Source organism: Neopelma chrysocephalum, unplaced genomic scaffold (genome assembly GCF_003984885.1).
Source record: "Neopelma chrysocephalum unplaced genomic scaffold, ASM398488v2 Primary Assembly neopelma1_133, whole genome shotgun sequence".
Taxonomy (NCBI): Eukaryota; Metazoa; Chordata; class Aves; order Passeriformes; family Pipridae; genus Neopelma; species Neopelma chrysocephalum.
In genome coordinates, this window is record NW_020897795.1 from 918,677 (window position 1) to 937,723 (window position 19,047).

General features: G+C 41.4%; 1 protein-coding gene across 1 annotated transcript in view; it reads left to right on the plus strand.

The window, feature by feature from the left end:
- RNF150 (ring finger protein 150) overlaps positions 1–19,047 on the plus strand; it is a 116,615-nt gene that overhangs the window by 73,972 nt on the left and 23,596 nt on the right. The window contains exons 3-6 of the mRNA XM_027698849.1: positions 1,497–1,568; positions 1,987–2,069; positions 9,018–9,114; positions 14,759–14,969. Coding sequence (XP_027554650.1) covers positions 1,497–1,568; positions 1,987–2,069; positions 9,018–9,114; positions 14,759–14,969 — 463 coding nt within the window. The remainder of the gene's footprint in view (positions 1–1,496; positions 1,569–1,986; positions 2,070–9,017; positions 9,115–14,758; positions 14,970–19,047) is intronic.

A 19,047-nucleotide genomic window follows, 5' to 3' on the forward strand; every position in this document is an offset into this window, starting at 1 on the left:
GGTGGCAAATTGGGATGTGCTGTATTATGAACTGTTACAAAGCTGACAAGAAGACATTGGAGTAGGTGTTGCTGCCTGGAACTGTATGACAGAGGCATGAAAAAAGTGGGAAGTGACCAGGAGGAGGGTCACCACTATGATCTGGGGACAGGAGCTCATGGCATCTGAGGAGAGGTGAAGGGAGCTTGGCTTGCTAAGCTGGGAGGGGAGCAGAGGAGGAGAGAGTCTGTTTCCAACCTTCAGCTGCATAACGGGTGATCGGAGGGGAGTCAGAATCAACCTCATCTTGGAGGTGCACATTGATGGTCACAAATTACAGCAAGGGAAATTCCATTAGTATGTTTAGAAAAGAAAAAAGACTGAGATTGGTTAAGCGCTGGAACAAATTATGCACAGAGGTTGTGAAATCTCCCTTCCTGGAGATATTCAAAACTTGACTGAACACAGCTCTGACTTTGAAGTTGACCCAGCCTTGAGCAGGGGGCGGTTGGGAGTACATGACCCCTCAAAGACTTTTCCAGCCTGTGAGTCTGTCTCCAGATGGCCTTGTTGATGGGTTAGCACAAGTGAGCAGCCAAGTCCTTGGAGCACTGATACAGGCACAAGCTCCATAGCACAGGGCCCCTGAGCAGTGGTTGTATGAACTGCCCTGCAATGTTCACAGCCTCTTGCAAGGGGCAGACACGTCCATCTTCAGCATCTGAGAACAGGGTGTTTTGCATCAGGCTGTTATTACATACTTTAATCCTGAGTGGCTGTGACCCTGCTAGCACAGTAATGATGTTTTGGAAATATGGGAGAACAGTCAAAAATGTCACATGGTAACCAATTTATGGTCTACTGGAGGGAAAGATAGAAAGGGGAAGAATGAGCAAATGGTTATGTATGGATAGGATGTTACTGCAGGGCAATATAGTGCTTTACCTGCAAGTAAACTGCAGATGCTTTATCCTCATTTTTATACTTTGCATTGCTTTTGTAAAGTAGGCAACTCTGTATTGCAGGAAAAAAGAACAGGAGAGACTTTTCACAGGTTTTGTGGTTAACAAATTAACAGCTCACTTTCAGGTCTGACATCTTGCTGAAGATCATGAACTAGCAATGAAACAATGTATGAAAAAAGTTCAGTGTTCACTCTGCTTACTGCCCAGTATTTTTTTTTTAAGTGTCATTAAAAAAAGAGAGGGAAGAAGTAGGATACCCAAATAGTGGAGTTGTTACATCTGTTGCTATTCACTGCTGTAGTGTAGTGCCAAGAGGGGCTCACATGCAATCTCCACTGGAACTCTATCAGAGTAGTTTGGCCTCATCTGCTCTGGGTTACCAGCAAGCCTAGAACACCTACTGTGGTCTTATTATGAATTATTATGTTTATATTTATACACTCTCCTGTTCCATGTACAGTCATTTGCAATTATTAAGAAGGGTAGGGAGAAAAAGTGATGGTTTCTGCATGAAGAGTTGCTCTTTTCGTAAGATCAAATTTTGTATTACAGCGCCGGCTTGGAGATGCTGCAAAGAAAGCAATCAGCAAGCTGCAAGTCAGGACGATCAGGAAAGGTGACAAGGTAATTTTTCAAAATGCTTGTTACTAAATGAAACTCTGTGCTGAGGATTCTTTCAGACCTCTGGGACAATGAGGCAGAACAGAAATGGCAATTGCTTATTTAGCTACTGTGTCCTTCAGGTGGAGGAGGAATGTTGGTAAGCAAGTTATGTGGGGAACGGAGTAGAGAGGGTGATTCAATAAAGATGCAAAAAATCCTTGAAGTTAAAACATGCTAACTAAATCTACATGCTTCCCAGCACAAGTTTCTAGCTGGAAACATATTGGAAAATCTGACTTGCTGGTCTTGAAATGCATTTACTGGATTTGCAGTCTACTTCAGTGACTGTTTTACTTTGTCACATAGGCTCTTGTATGGAGAGATTAGCTAACAAAAATTAAAAAAAAAAAGAAAATTATGAATGTTCTCTTTCCTGTAGGAAACTGAGCCAGACTTTGATAACTGTGCTGTTTGTATTGAAGGCTACAAGCCCAATGATGTTGTCAGGATATTGCCTTGCAGGTAAGTTGAAGTTGCTTTAGCTCTAATAATCTCTCTACTTCAAGACAGGCTCTGTTCTCACAGTTTCACGCTGATGAGATTACCTGAGAGCTGGGGGAGGAAAGGGAAGGGTGAGTTTATTATTTGGATCTATTCAAAATCTGTTGTTAAAGATATCTGAAATGCCTCTTTATTCAGCATGAAGTGAACCAGGTATTAATGGTGGTGAGACCTTCAGGGTTTAGTATGACAGTCAGAAATTTTGTCTGATCTGGACCTATTACAGAGGTCTTTGGTAGGATTTTTATGCTAAAGGTTTTGATTCCTCTGTTTTCCTCACTTTTTTTCTTAATCAGTCCAGAATAAATGCCTTAGGAGAATTTGCTTCTGACTTCAAGGTGAGGCCTGGCCACAGCAGACAGGGGTAGAGCAGGCTCCTGCTCCCCATGGAGCTACTTCTTTTGCTGTCCTGGGCCATGTTGAGGCACTAAGAAAGGGCTGATTTTGTCAAAAAAATCCCCAGTCATAAAAAGAGATATGCTGAGTAGAAACAGTAAAGCAAGGAGGGAAGAAGAGCTTTTCAGTTTATTCTTTCTCCTTTTTCCCCCTCGTGTGAGCGTGCCCTGTGCAGAACTTACACTCGCAGTGATGTGAAACAGGAGCAGAGCCTCTTGCCGCCCCTAACAGCTGTATTTGTCTTTGTGCTGTTGTATTGTCATCTGTGAAGTGACATGAAGGATTTCTCTAAGGAAATCAATTTCTTAGGAAGTTTCCTAGGAACGCTGGTTCCTCCAGGAGAGCAACAGCAAGTGTTTGATTTCCCTAGGTATAAGAATCTTAAGTGCTGTACATACAGAGCAGAGGTTTTTATTTTTTTAGTAGAGCTTCTTCCTTCTCCTGCATGACATTCACTGGCTTGAGAAACCAAAATACTTGTTTGTTTTCCTGCTATGTTGTTCCCTAGTAGATATTTGAATGTTACAAGCTGTCCATTTCTGTTTGTTCATGCAACTCATTAAATCTGTTTACTGTCATCTCTAAGTGGCAAACAAAAAGCAACAGATTAATCATAAATTTGACCTACTGTAAATTCCCCACAATGACAAGTCACATGTGAACTCTTTTTTTGTTTTACAAACAAACACAAACACATCATCTCGTGAAGCAGAAATACAGAACAGTGAGAAATTACCAGAAAATATGGACCTTGGTTTGACATCAAGCCTGTTTGCATAGAAGCAGAATAAAGCTTGGAAATTTTGCATGTTAAGAGACAGGCAGTGTTTGGAGGTAGTTATACAACATCTTAAAATATGTCTAAGCTTTAGCTTTCACTTGTGTGTCACCTCATAATGCAATAAGACTTTGTCATGCACAATGTTGAGTCAAGCAGAGTGGATAGGAAACACATAGTTAACAGGTGGTGTTCAATTCTTGGCTGACTTAAAAGGTCGCCTAGAAAATGACTCACGCTGAAAGGGTAGAAGCCGCAGAACTGTCTTGTAAAATACTCACAGTTTGAGCCTCAGCAGTCTGGAATTATAAAAACTCATCTTTCTCAATCAGCTACTTCACAAACCCTGGCTTTCCAGCTACACAAGTTGTGAGGGCAGTGTTTTGCGTGTTCTCATGTGTTTGAACTTCTGAAGCATGAAATGGTAGTCATGACTCTTTCTGCTGTTGACAGTCTTGTCTCCTCATTAAAAAAAAAAAAGAAAAAAAAAAAAGATTAATTTCTGTCTCTGTGAAGTGAGTAGGAGTGTGTTATATCTTGATAAAGACCTAGAGACTCTGTAGTTTTCTTCCTCCAGCTTCCTCAGTTAAACTGTGTGCAGTTTCTTAATGTGGGAACATCATTAGACTGCTGTTTAATAAGAGACTGGAATGTCACCAAGCTTACAGAAGCCAGCACCATATGACACGAGTGCTGGCTAACCTTGGTGTTTCTATCAGAGATGTAGAAGGTTTTATCTGCAAAGGAGAATATACCCCAGGAGTTGCACATGAAAGGTGCTGCCCTGTACTGCAGGTGGTACTGGGAAAGCCACTGCTGGCAGGCACACTCTTCATAAAGCCCTGTGTGTCTTGAGATTTCTCTTTAAGACTCTTTAAGACTTTTTAAGAGCCTGAATCTCCTAAGAAATTGGTACCAAAAGTCCACCTGCCAGTACTGCAGTGGGTGAGCTCTGAAGTCAAATAGCTACATGTTTACTAGGACTTAGGCTGTTTGCCCAAACAGTCCTCTTTTCTGCTGGCACTGGGATAGCCTGTTGTTATGTACCCCACTCTGAAAAGCTCAGAGGAGAATTCCAGTGAACTCGTGCTTCTTCCTCTCTGTCCTCTTCAGGCAGCTCCCACAACTGACTGTATTAATAAACTTCACTCTGCAGAGTGTATTAAATAAATAAGGAATGACACTTGGTAAAAAAAAAAAGCAAAAAGTGTTGACTTGCAGCTGGTTTTATGTTTAATGGTAGCAAACATCACTGAAGTTGTCTTTGAGGGCACTGACACACGATCAAATGTAACCAAGTTCGTTGTTCCCAGAGTGACATCTCTTGTCACAGCCCTGGTTCATTCTGCTTGTCCTCCATCTCCAGCTTCAAAATGATGTTGCCTTTTCTGCTCTAGCTTTGGAGAAGTTACTGGTGCTGCTGCCCCCAGTGTGTGCCTTTTACTAACCTTCTACTAACTTTACTAAACTTCTACAGAGAGGCAAGACATTTCTTTCAACATTATCTCTGCTGAGTTCCTTATAAGCTTTTTTTTGGCTGTTTCATTTCTCTCACTAATAAACACACTCTCTGACCCCATTCCAGCTCATTCTCTTCCCCTGAACCTTCACTCTATGAACAACTGTGATTTCAGTCTGCTTCACTCCTGCTTTCTCTTTTAATTAGTTTCCTTTGAAAATTATTTCATAGCACGCATTCTTTCCTTTGATTCCTTCCTCTCACCCTCATCGTCATCTTCTTTTATCCTTCCTTTTATGTCAAAATAAACAAATAATACCCTGGATGCACCCCTAAAAGCTCAAACCATCTTGTTGGATACTACAGTGCTGCTCAGTCTCTCATCAAAACCCTTCTTAATCCCCTGCTTTAGCCCTATGTCTAATCCAGGCAACTGATGCTCTTACTGAGGGTCCCTAGGGATGTACCTCTCTCTGCATAGATGAGACTAGGAGTGGAAGACAGGAGGAGAACAGTTTCCCCTAACCTGGAAAAAAAGCTTCTCAAAATTGTTGGCAAGCTGAAAGCTTTACAATAGTTTTACTACAGTCATCATTATAATTTGAGGCTGAGCTCAACATGACCTTTTTTTTTTTCTTGGGTGATTAAAATTGCAGCTTGAAAGAAAGTGTAAATACATTTCAAACAAAAGTAATCACCAGTTTAAAAAACATGAAGTGCTATTTAGATAACAGTAAATGGAGTGCTTGGGGATTTTCAGATTCTTTTTCTTTGTGCTCTGTGAGCTGTGTGCAGTCACAGAAGAGTGCAGGAGGGATCCCAGGAGGCTGCCACCTCTGGAACAGCACAGGGACTCTGGCACGCACGTGTCGTTCTTGGGAGATTTTTCCAACACACTCTGCAGTCTCCCAGGATGAAGACTCTGCAAATTCCCCTGATAATTTATTGCAGTGCTTTGTTACCCTGGCTGTGGTGAAACCTTTCTTATTGTGTAGCCTGGATCTCGCTGCAGTTTAAACTCATCATTGTGCCTCTTATCCCTAGGAGAGGGAAGAGCAGTTGTTTCCTTTCCCCTTATGAAAGCCTTTTTGTATGACGTTGTTGCAACATCTCCTCGCCTTCCTCTCTGTCAACTAATCAATTACAGTTCTTTTGAGAAACTTTTCAACCCATCCCAATCAACACAGTTTTGCAATACATGTGGTTCCTCACAATAGGGAAAAAACCCCATGGTTTCTTTTCTAGGTTTGGCTTTGATTGTCAAAGCCATATCCCAAGCCTGTGCCTGGAACATCTCTCTCTTAGTGTCTCCCTGTATGGGTCATTACTTCTGAACTCATCCGTGATGCCTCTGTCTTCTCCTTCCGTTTAAAACTTGCATCAGCCAGAACTGCAAAGGGAGAAGGATTTTTGTTGCAGTTGATCTTTTTACATCTTTATCTTACCATGTGATGGTGAAATACTGCAGTTGCTCTCTCATCTTACCTTGTTCTCCTTGAATTTGAATAATGGACTGATCAGGACATAAAACAATTGACAATTTGTTAAAAGCCATAAGCATGTACATAGTGCTATAGCTAATAACAAAGAAAATAAACTTTCAAATCCAAATCTGCAAAGCCTACCCCCGTGCTTCTCTTCACAAATGTTTACATGTTCTAAATAGGTATTATAAAAGCTCTAATTGTATAATGCAGTACAAAAATTTTAAAAGGCAAATCTTTGCCTGATTTTCAATAACATTCCATTTTTCTATAGATTTCTGTCAAATCAAGTTCCTTCTGTTGTGCATACTAAATCTGAAATTAGTAGATTCATAATAGACTGTGCTACATTAGTATTGAGAATTGCAAAGTGACACAATCTGTCATGTATTTAAATTGCTTGGCATTGTTAGGGTTTATTTTAGAATATTGTTTTTGAAGCCAACTTCAGGAGCACTGAACTTCAGTTTTTGAAGTCTTTAAGTCACAAAAGTTCCAAGCTTTTGGTGATGAACAAACATCACGAAATTCTGCAAAACGAACCCCAGTTTGACTGAGGCTTTCAAAGCTGGAACTTGAAAACAAAAAGGGATTTTCTAGTCTGTGGTAAAATGTCTTAATAGAAATTATGGGTTTTTTTATCCAAAACAGATTTGGGAAATCTGGAGTTTTTTCTGAGAGAATAAATATCTCAGATTTTGTAAATGCATGGATTATTTTGGCACAGATATGCTTCAGATGTTTGCCAATAAACGTGCTTGTTTATTAATTTGATTATATAGTTAAAGAAAACCAATCACTATCAAGAATTTCATAATTATTTCAAATAGCTGAAAGGCAAGACATTGACTTTCAGTACCCTCCATGAATTAACACACCCAAGAAATTCTGTTGGTCAGACTTTTAAATGTAAACTTACACATGCCTGAGAACTGTACGCTTTCCCCTATTCAGAATGCTTATCTGATGATGTGCTTAATATGTCCCTCCTAAGATAAAAGGAAGGAATTCTTAAGCAGGACAGAGACCAAAATCTGGTACGATGTGTTGTTATCCATTGAGTCAGGTCTTGTTTGGAAGGACAGCTCTAATCTTTAGTAGCCTTAGTAAAGAAATGGTTTAAACTTCAAGTTTAAACTTCATGATGCTTCATTTGCATTAATCATGTTGACAAACAGGGCCAGACGAGGTTTGACCAAGTTCGGTATTGCAGCCAACTCATATAATTAGACTGGATCGAACTCCCAAGAACAGATTTGCCCTTCCCATGGTTATGTGAAGTGATACCAAGCAGAGGAATGTGATAATGTGCAATGTAGCTCTGATTCCCAAAGGATCCTTTTTTTTTCTAGAAGTAGTGAGAAAAAAAACCACTGTGGTGAAAAGAATAAGATTATGAGATTTCACACAGTTTTGACTTTGAATTTCTAGTATTACTTAGGACTGCAGCCCTCTCAGAAGCCAAACAGCTGCTCTGTTGGCCAATAGCATGTTAGTAAGGGCTGGAGTTACAAACCAGTATTGGTGAAAGTGCACTTCAGTATCTTCCATCAAGCTGAAAGTGCATCCTGTTGTGTGAGAGAAGCTCCACCATAATACATCTGCTGACCCCTTCAGCTGAATAAGTAGCACTTAAATATTTAACATTATTTTGGTACATTAAGTGATTCTGGCTTTCTCAGAGGTACCATTTCCTTGTAGAGGCTGGTATGTGCCACGGTCCAGGCAGAGCCTTAGAATCAGAACTGTTTAGGTTGCAAAAGACTGTAGGGTATCAAGTCCAAACATAAGCCAGCACTGCAAAGTCCACCACTCAACCATGTTCCCAAGTGCCACATCCACAACTCTTTAAATATCTCCAGGGATGGTGATTCCACCACTTCCCTGGGCAACCTGTTCCCATGTCTGACCACCCTCTTGGTGAAGACACGTTTCCTAGTATTCCTAGTAACAGAATATGCTCACAAGAAAGAATGCAATCTGTCAGTCAGGTACGAGCACTGAATATATCTATATTTAATAGAATCCATATTTAATGATATCAATATTGATATTTAATATTGATATTTAATAATATCAATATCAGTTTGTGTCAGGCAATGCTAGAGAAGAAACTTCCAGCTCCTCCACCTGAATACTGTCTAAGAAAAGGGGTGCACAGCAGCTACAAGGCTCAGGTAGCTGCTTAGCAGTCACTTCAGACCTAGAACAGTATTAGAAACAACTCCTTCAGGGCTGGCATTGTGTAGGAGCTCTCTCTGATGGGCAGCTTCTAAAGAGCAGGAAGGTCAGGGAGAATGTGTTAACAAGCTTCATGCTGGCTTTTCTGTTTAAATTAAAAGTATCTTTTTTTTTAATTCAGTTTATTTGCCTGTGCCCCTGTCCTGAAAAATACTATACTCAGTGGCTTCACATTTAGGTTATCAGGTGTAATCAGGTTTGTCTGTAGAAACATCAAGAAATACTAACATGATTTTTACCTTTACCAGCAAGCAGCTTTTATTTACTGACAACCTTTAATGTTTAAAGAATATGGGATTTGCTGATGCATTTTGTGTATTTTCCCTAGTTCTCTAATTATGCATGTCTTCTATTCCAAACACATTTAAATGTGCACTTGTGCTTGAGATTCTGAAGGAACAATCTAAGTCTTGTGTGCATAGGATCTAGTTTTGCAGTCTTTACAGAGGTCACAAACTGCAAACTCTTTACTGAATTCAGAATCATCTGGTACTAAGTGGTAAATTGTGCTGTGGTGCATTTGAATTAAGCTATCCTGGTTTTCCTTGCAGGCATCTTTTCCACAAGTCCTGTGTGGATCCCTGGCTGCTAGACCATCGTACCTGCCCGATGTGTAAAATGAACATTCTAAAAGCTCTAGGGATTCCGGTAAGCACATCACAGAGCAGCTGGTTGGGGCAGGAGGGAAACACCAGCTGCTTGGTTATATCCTTAGCCCTTCCCCTGTCTGTTCCCATCCTACTCTTTTTGCCATGTTATTGATTTATTAACTGATTTATTAAGGGATGTACAAGGCGCAATGTCTGACTCTGCCTCTCTCCTGCGCCCCACTTCTATTAGCAAGGAAGAGTGTGTGTTTGGGGGTTGGTTGGGTGTTGGCATTTGTGTGTCTGGGGTTGCCTGCTTCGTGGAGCAGAAGATTGTTCACTGGTGTTTTAGTGGATTTATAGGTTCTTTCACACAGCTTTTGCTTGTGTTTTAAATCAGGACTGGATTTATTTTTTTTAATCATGCTCTCAGTTCCAATCTCAAAGAAGAAGCCTGCAAATAAAATTTTCTCTGCTGTACTGGTCAAGGACAACTAATTGCTCATTCTGGGAAACCAAATCTTCTTTCTGTCAGATTTCTCTTAAAGTCTATCTAGAGCAAGATCTGTACTCCTAATTCCAATTAAGAGGCATTTCTCCCATGGCGGGCCACATGACATACAAAAAATTGTTAAGCTCTTTGTTATTTGAAATATTCAACTGTGGTTAGAAGCTGCCAAAGCAATTGATCTTTTTAAGTTGCATGTTTGCATTCACATAGTGCATGTCCTGTTTGCCATACAGTTCCCCGGCTGGAGCTATCACAGAGCTCAGGGGCTTCTCTAGGAAGGAGTGAGTCACTCTCTCCCCCTGTGCAAGACTTGCCACGTGACACTGAAGTTCAATGCTGTAACACCACCAGTCGATGAATTAACAGGTGCTGTAAATACCCTCCCAAGTTAGAGATGGTGACGTGCCAGTTCCCATATGGAAGAGCTATATAAAGTAAAAGAGCTCACGTGAACATCCCGGGGGAGCTGATCCAGCCGTTTCCCCGGAGTTCATTTTCATGGAGACTAGGAAGCAAGTTGCTGCAGAAGAGGGTCCACAGCAAGTGATGAAGTATGTTTTTGCTGAAGTGGGCAGAAATGTTAATCAACCTAATACAATCCAAAATAAAAACATGCAATGGGACAAATGAAGTAGAGCATTGTAGTTGGGGTAACATGTCATTACAGCTCGGCTACTTTTTCTGCTAAATGTGTATATTGTGTTTAGGATATTGAAAGATGATACAACTGTTCAATCAGTTTTTGAGATGAAAGGCCAGAATGAAGGCTAGCTCAGCCATTCAGCATCTCTGCACCTAGGCTTAAATACAGAATTTTTTCCCAAGGTTCCATGTCTCAGTTCACAGGCCTGCCAGTGAGCAGTTATCCAGGATTCTGACAGCTCCTCTCCATACCCAGTGTGTTGTTCCATGGCTTCCACACCATTTCTGCACTCACACCGATCCATTCACATTTTTGCCCAAGCAGTTCATTAAGGTGCTCTTTATCAGGCTTTATAATCAGGAGATATAAGGCAAATCAGGCCACTGGGTTTTGGAGGCCTGCAGTGAGATGTCAGAGGCTTCCAGAAAGTTTAGTGCTGTGAGAATTTACATCCAGAATACGGCTCTCACTGGCTTCACTGACAGCTACTGAAGGCTAAGCATGTCCACAGGCTGTCTGAGGCTGGGCACAGCAAGGGGAAGGGAAAACATGCCCAGAGGCCATCTGTAGAGGTTTTGTTTTACATGACTGGCCTTTACTATATACGAACAGCTCTGTAGTGGCAGGTATAGAACCTAATTCCCAGGAATAATTAAAGTGCCATTCAGTTTCCTCAGCCCTCATTTCTCTTCTCACAGCTCCCTGTTCTCTCTGTACAGTGTAGCAGAAAGGAGATCCATTCTGCATCCATCACTGAGAGCTTTCTGCATGGAGTTTCTGTGGAAGTAATTGTACTGGGCGTGTAATTAAAGACACTGCTGTAACATACATGAACAACTGGTTCAAATTAAGTTTTCCAAATCAGCCTTAGTGTTGGTCTGCCTTAATACTAAAAATAAAACACTTATATGTTAATGTTCACTAGCAAAGTTTGTTTAGGGGATTTTATTGTGTGAATTTCTGTAAAAATTTCCGTAAAAATTTCCTTAGGTTGTTCTAAGACAGCAAACCGAAAAACAGCCCCCTACATCTTTTGGAGGAAGCATAGTGGCTCCCACCTGCATGGATCATCAGTTAGGTTCATGAAGGAAACGTAAGAGAGCCTTACCCCTCGAGGTGACTTTCAGTAGGAGCTATTGTCCATGGGAACTTGGAGCAGAGCCTTTGTGCCAGGTGTCCTCTGAGTGACAGCGAAGGAAGTGGAAGTCTGAAAGCATCTGGTAGCCTGAGGGTTAAAAAATCCTATACTGCTATCAGTTGCTCCTCTTCCTCTCTTTTCTCTGTCTTCTCTTCCTGAAATACACCTCAAACCCTGCTTCTCCCTCTCCTGCTTCTCCTCTGCATAACCCCTCCTGCCCAAACTCTGTCCTTCCAAGCTCCTGCCCTGCTGTCTCTGCTCCTGCTCAGCTCGCAGGACCTGTCCTCCACCTGCACAGAAATTGTGTGTCCTCACCCTTCTTGCTGCCCAGCACCAGCTGAGAGCTTGCAGGCACTGGGCAAAGCCCACTTCTCTTTGGTGAGTGTAGTTGTAGGTGTTGGTACTGGATAAGCCACCAGTCTCTATCAGCACACGTGAGCTGATGTTTTTAGAGGCTCATTGCTTAGCCAGATGTCTGTAGGCTGCTGTGGGAAGAGATATTCCCTCAAAGTACCTGTAAAGCTCTAAGGCTTCTCAGTGAGAAGTGGCAAACATTTCTGTAGAGTGGATAAAGCAAAATGTCTCCCTAACCACATTCTTGAGTCTTGCTGAGCCGTCTCAGGTGAAATTTCCACTCCCAGAAAAGCAGTGTTAGGCAGGCACCAGTCTCTGATGGGAGACTTGAGTGCAAATTTGCCCCAGTCCTTTTCCAGACTTTTACAATGGGAGGAATAAGGAAATCTTATCACAGGCAGGGCTATGGTGTTTTTTTCCTGCCAGCAGCATGTTTGTCCTATGGTTGTTATTAAAGACCTGGCTTGTGTAACTGTGGATATATTATGCTTCATTTCTCAGGAAGACTTGGGATTTTCCAGGAAGGGATTGGTTAAAATCCAAATACCTAAATGTTTCAATTCAGTTCACATCTAAACTCTCCATTTACTTTGTAACAGAGACTTCAAATATTATCTGCCCTAAACCCAGATTCCCCAGGCAGCTGTGAGACACCCAAATGCCTGCACTCCTTTTCATGCTAGCTGAGCACCCAAACTTTCCTCTGTGGCATTCTGCAGCTCTGGAGGATTATTAACTATTTATCAGCAAATGGTTGGCCTAACCTTTTCCACTCCCTCTTTGCTGGTGAATCCAGCTCAGACTACACTTCTTTCAGCTGTAATATTTGAAATGGATTATCAGTTAAAGTGTCTTTCACTTTAAATAGCACTACATTGCTATTGGGATGATCATATCACATAAAATAGTTTCCCCCTGCTTCTCCCTCTTTTCTGCAAATATCTGCTGGACATGCAGTCAGCTGCATTTTTGGCAGCAGATTGTGTGACTTGAAGCTATTCACTAAGAGCCTTAGCCAAGCCCTCAGAAGTCAATACAAAACCTTCCCTCGACTTTAGTGGAATTGTGCTCTCAAAGCACTTACATGCAAGGAATGAGTGAAACCAATATAATTAAACTTAGCAAATGTATCTGGGTCACTCTGGCAGCAAAAGCTGTAATGGGGGGGAGGGGTGTGTTTTGATCAGTATTTCATATCATTAGTTTTACAGCATGCTGCTTACTTTGGGGCATTTTTTCCAACTAAAATGATTCAGGAGTAAAGGGATTAATTATATCAAGCAATACTATTTTTACATCTTCAGTGTTTGATTTGGCTTTCAATTATAATCCCCACTTTTTAAAGATTTAAAAATTTGTAATAAAACCCCGTTGTAGGAATAACTGGCTTCAGAGCAAAGGACAAACAACTGATCCCCTGGAAAAAATTGAAATACTTTTTTGTGTAATAGAAAAGAAAAACAGGCTTTTTTTTTTTTTAAGGTACACTGCCACCAAAGGCAAATTTAAGTTAAAAATGAAGTTCCTAAAACATTTTTTCATAATAGCTAAGAGTGCTACATCTAAGGAATAATTTTGGATCCCTGTCCTGCAGATAAGTGATTGGTATTTCATTTTAAAAAGTGCAGGTTCAGTGAGTTTCATTAAAACCTGGTATAGCTGAATGTGCCTTTATCCCAATTCTGAGGAGTTCTTGCTGCTTGTGGATTAGACTGGACCCAGGCAACAATTCTAATTTTTATACCAAACTTCAGTTTGTGGATATAAGATTGTTTAAATCGCCTACCTTTTTCATTTGGAACATTTGTGCAAAAGTACTTATGAGGTGGCAGCCATTAGACAGGGAATATATGTGAAAAAGAGAAAACATGCAAATTTCCTCCTTCTGAAAAAACATGTAAGCATATGATAACCTTCTGTGCCTGAATTCAAAGAGATTTCTCTTGTGCTTAAAGTTAAGCCTCTCTTTAAGCCTTTGCTGTATCATATTTTGCTTAGTTTCTTGGTGCCTTGCTATGGGAAACAGGCAGGTAGTGAGATTTTCCAAAGTGCCTTAGCATGTGAGAACTAAGCATAGAAAAAATCAGATCCACTGAAGAGAGTACGTCTCCTGTGACGTTAGCCAGCTGGCAGCTGGATTTCCAGTCTAGCAGCTTAAGCCCTGTCTCTGCTTAGTGCTGAGCAGAGGGAAAGCAGAGGGGGCAATTCATACCTAGGGCTATGGGATGAATCCCACAGCAATATTGTCTCAAACCACTGAAGTTAGAGGAAACCTAAGTGACTGATCCAGATTAGTTGTCTGATTCCTGAAGAATAAAGATAAATGGGAATAACTTAATTTTACATTTCCTAACTAAACCAAGTGTCTGTGTATTACAGTTCAGTCTTGCTATGTCCCTCTGTCATTGGTCTTGCTAAATCACATAGCAAGAAAGACTAGGAATCGAATAATACTCTTTAAATTCCCATAATTGCTTGTCTGTTTCTTTTCTCATAATTTTATTTTATAGGAAATACAGTATTAGCAAGGGAAATGATCTTTTGATGTTTAGAAACTTGTCTTACAAGCAGCTTTAGCTTTTATTTTTGCAGCCCACACATAGATGCACCCACAGGCAGCTCCCTTGGATTCTTATTCTGGGAAGCTCTGATATTGGCTCTATAAAATGTATATTTCAGGAGAAGATAATCATTCCCCTTCCTGCTGTCTGTTTACATTTGTGATCTGACTCAGCAATCTGCTTATGTTGAGCAGATCATATCAATAAATGAGTTACTTTTTTAATGTACGCTTTTCCAAACCCTTCTAAAAGTATAAGTAATAATGTTTAGCAATTGTAGGTGACACAGTTTAATAATATTTCCGTGGCATACTTTGGGTCTCTCTTCCAACAGACTGTTTTAAGTACATGAAAACAGACAAACTCTGCGTGTTTATTCATTATATGTTGCCGTTTTCAGTACTGAAATAAAGTGAAAAGCTCAAAATAAGTGAGAACAAGTAAATTCAATCTTTTTATCAGGTAGAAGCTCGATTTTCTTTTTTTTCCTCCCATTAGCCAAATGCAGATTGCATGGATGATATACCTCCAGACTTGGAAGCATCCATAGGAGGACCACCAACCAACCAGATAACGGGAGCCAGTGACATAACAGTGAACGAGAGCTCTGTAGCCCTGGATCCCCCAGCACGGACTGTGGGAGTACTACAAGTCATCCAAGACGTAGACTCCTTTCCCCAGGCTGGGGAGGCTAACTTCACAACAAGCAGTAAGTTCCAATTTCTGGCAGAATTTGCACTGAAATAAATGTTTAGAAACCCCAATAACAAACTGATCTCTTGAGGGCGTTTTGCTGGAGCAATGGCCGTAGTTTAAGCCCAGCGGGGAATCTACGGGGTAAGTAAATTTAAATATCGTGTGTTCTCCTGTACTGAATTGATGGTCAAGAGTTCCTGTACTTGAAAACCGGAGCACAGTGAAATAACACTGCCAATTTGTGCAAAAAAAAAAAAAAGGGAGAATTTTGTATGGTTTCAATGTGTTTAGTTTTCACTTGTGTAAAGGGACACCATTTGAACGGGTAATTCTCAAAATGTCTTCATGTCTCTCTGTTCCTAAAAATTATGTTCTCTCTTGCAAATCTGCTTCTGACAGTTTAAAAGGAATGTTGTCAGCTGTTTCGAGTGAGGATTGTACTAGTCTTAAAATTCTCATTTTTAGGTAAAATAGCAGATCAGTAGAAAATATTTATCTGTTTGATACCAGTTGTTGTATTAACCAGACTAGTACCATCAGATATACGTTGAAGGAAGGTAGAAGAATGTAACAAAATATAGGTTTGTGTATGGAGTTAGTGTAGGTTCTGGAAAAACTATACATTTTCAACCATTTCTAGATACTGCTATGGGCCTGGGCATGAAAAAGAAGACAAGTAGTAATATGATGTTTAAAAGATAGGAGACAGATGACGGAACTAAGATGAAATGATTTTACATTAGTCTCCTTACTCTGTGGAAAGACTTCATAATCACATTTTCCCTGATATTGCAGCCAGCGTCATGGCAGTGAAAATAACTTGTGGAAATGCTGGACTTGTGACCTTGGACACAGGTGACCCAGAAGTAGATTTTTAAACTTCCTTTTGTGGATTAGGTTCTAGTTTTCTTTAAAGGTTTGGCCCTTTTATGGTCTAAGTGCTGAATCCAGCAAGGGGTGAGCAGCAAGGTTAATAAGCCCAACCATCCTCCATGGCCAGCCTGTCAGCTGGTGGCATTCAGCTTTCTCAGGTCTCCTTGAGTGCTGGCAAGAGCTGTTCAAAAAAAGATATTCCTTCCAGTGATTGTTTTTTTTAAATGCATTTGAAGCTGTTTTAAACAATGAAGGAAAGATGGTACCACAATGTAATAAAAACTGTGCTAGACACTGTTTTCAGCTGTGCCCTCTTAGCACTCCTGAAGCAAGTAGCTCCTCTCACAAATAGTGATCCTTGCCCCACTGTCCTTTACAAGGTCTGCTGTTAAGGTTAGGAAGGAGGGCCGTGATGTGCCCTTTACACACACACACAGCTGCATGACACATGCTGGGAAAAGCCAGCAGCCTGGTCCAAAGCCCAGCACAATGGGCAGTCCATGCTTTTCATCCCACGATCTTGTCAGACTGAGAAGCAGCTCTGCTGGTTTCTCACCATGAGTAACAATGGTATTGAGGCTGCCAAGGAGCATCAGAGCTCAGTAACTCTCCAGACACTCTTTTCCCTCCAGGTTTGTTTCCAGAGTCTGCAGAAGGAACAAAGACATTTTTAATTCACTTTCCAAATTGCCAGCTAAGTTAGATAACTGGGTGAAAAACTTGCTCTGAGCCAGCAAAGTACTGCAGAGCCTGCAGAGATGCTTTATTTTGCCTTGTTGCTCCAGTTTTCCCTCTTGCCATCCATTTGCCCCCTTACCTTTAATAACATCAGGCAATAGGCCCTAAGACTGGACAATCCTGAGGGCTGACAGTGGACAAGGAACTCACACCAAGACCAGTGGTCTGTCCTGGCACACAGACAACAAACCATGGAGTGTCAGATCTCCATCACCTGAAGAGACTGGCCGTGACTGGGGAAGGACTGTGAAAAGGGTTTTTCCCTGGTTATTTCCCCTGAGAGAGAGCAGGAGAAGAAGGCCTGAGTTCTGTGAATGTTGTGAGTCTCATGCCATCACAGGGGTGGCTGGGGACCCACTGCTAAAAGCAAGCCTTTCCAGTTGTTTTGTGAGGAAAGAAGAGTCCTGAGGAAAACTCAAAGCACCTTGGGACTTCCCAATCCCGGCTATGTGCCTGCCTATGCTGTGGTTGCCACACAGTCACTCAGGGAACTCTGATTTGATGCTTGGTTAGCTCTTGTCACTCACTTATCGTTGATATCTAGACATGAACCTTCATCTGGATATCTCATCTCAGAGGGGAATACAATATTTCAATATTCATCAGTGGTAGATGTGCAACTTTACCTGCTGTCACCACCACATCCAAAGTGGTGCGTTTTGCAGTAGTTCCCAGAGGCAGCCATTTGGCCCCTTTTTGCAGCAGAGCTGCAGCAAAGAAGAGGTCTTTGGTTGGGAGTTAAGGGCTGAGTTCCAGCAGTGATGGGAATTTGTCTCTCCGGTCAGCTTCTGTGAATTTGGGGCGTTCAGGCACTGTGAAAGGTAGAACTTGGCATCTTGGGCAGCCTGAACTCTTAAGCCAGTGAAAGGGACCTTATATATAGTTGTGGTATGAACCAAAATGCTAACTAAATCAGAGGGCAAATGTAGGCTAAATAACTGGGTCATGGCTGTCATAATAGATGGGACTTTATAGGCACTGTGTCTGTTTATTGTATTCAGGCATTGTATTTCTCATTTCCAGAATCCTCAGTTACACAACTGCAGCGCTTGCTGAGCATGCCCTTTCTGTGAACTAGACTGCCTGGGAATTTGTAAGCGATGACGCTGGTTGCTCCTAGGAATCTTTGCTGAAGTTGCTAGGTTCTGGCCTCTTTATATAGCATTAGTGATGAAGCCTACTCCGAGGCTGAATCTGCTCTGGAAGGTTTTCTTCCTTTTGTTATTGAACCTGTGCAGACTCCAAGGCTCCAGTGCGGTCTTGACATGGCATCCTGCACCCGGCACCACAAGTCCTTGCATCCTTCATTATTCCTCACAAAGTCCAGTGGTCCAGGAGTTGCCTTCTTCTTTCCACCCACTTCTGCAATACTTTTCACTTAATTGTTGCATTCTTTTTGTCTGTTGATTAATCGTTCTGGTATTGTTGTCTTGGTTTGGGTTTAATTTCCCTTTCTGTGTTTCCAGTGATTATTCAGAGCCAGAAGAGCTCCCACAGTGTGTGTCTGGAGGGACGATGTTTCCAGAATACTGTTCACTTTGGGTAAAAGTCTGTCTCCATGGTGGCAAAGCTCCTACCTACTTCAGTGGGGCAAAATCTTAATTTCTGGAGCTCGGCCAGTGCTTTTCTTCTTACTCCTGTGTGTATGCTCAGCACACGTTTCCTCTTCTCTCCCTCCCTTTTGCTCCTTATGCTCTTGAATAGGTATTGTCTTCCGTAAGACCCTGGGAGATGTACTGTACTTTGAGCATCTGGATGGGACTTCATTTGGGGGCCAGTCCCTAGGGCTCCTTGCTCAACCAAGCACCTCCTGTTTAGTAGCACTGAGCACTTGAAAATGGACCAACAGTTTCTCCCAGCTGCCTTCTACCAAGCCTTCATCAAGTCCCTTGGGCATATCAACAGTCTGTTCGGTATTTAGTCTTACTGACTGCTTGCTCTCTGGTGGGATTTTGTGTAGGATCCTCAGATAGCATCCTGCAATAAATATCTGTAATCAGCTGTTGAAAATGTATTGATGGACAAAGTGAAAAACTGGAGTTGGGAAAAAAAAAGGAAGGCAGGAGGGTGAAAAAAATGTGTGAAATACCTAAGAGTTCATCTCAGCTTAGTTTACTGCTTTGACCCTATAAATTTTCAGCTCTCCAAAGGGTAGGAAAGAAGATAACTAAGGATCTTTTTCTACAATAATGCATCATAGCAATCTCTGTTCCTAGTTTTTTGTACTGAGTTATGCAAAATTCTAACATCTTTGGAAACTTCAGTGCAGGTGGAATTTCCTGCCCTATGTATGATGTGGGTGTGAGATGGACTTGGCTAAGATCTGAACTTGAAGAAGCTCTGAGCTAGTTTTGGAGGGTGGATTTGGGATTTGAGGAGGACATTGCAATATTCTTTGGGTCAGGCTGAGCTGGGATTGAATGGTATGGTTAAAAAGGATAGTTTTCTGGGAAAGTAGCATCTAGATATTCTAAAGGTTG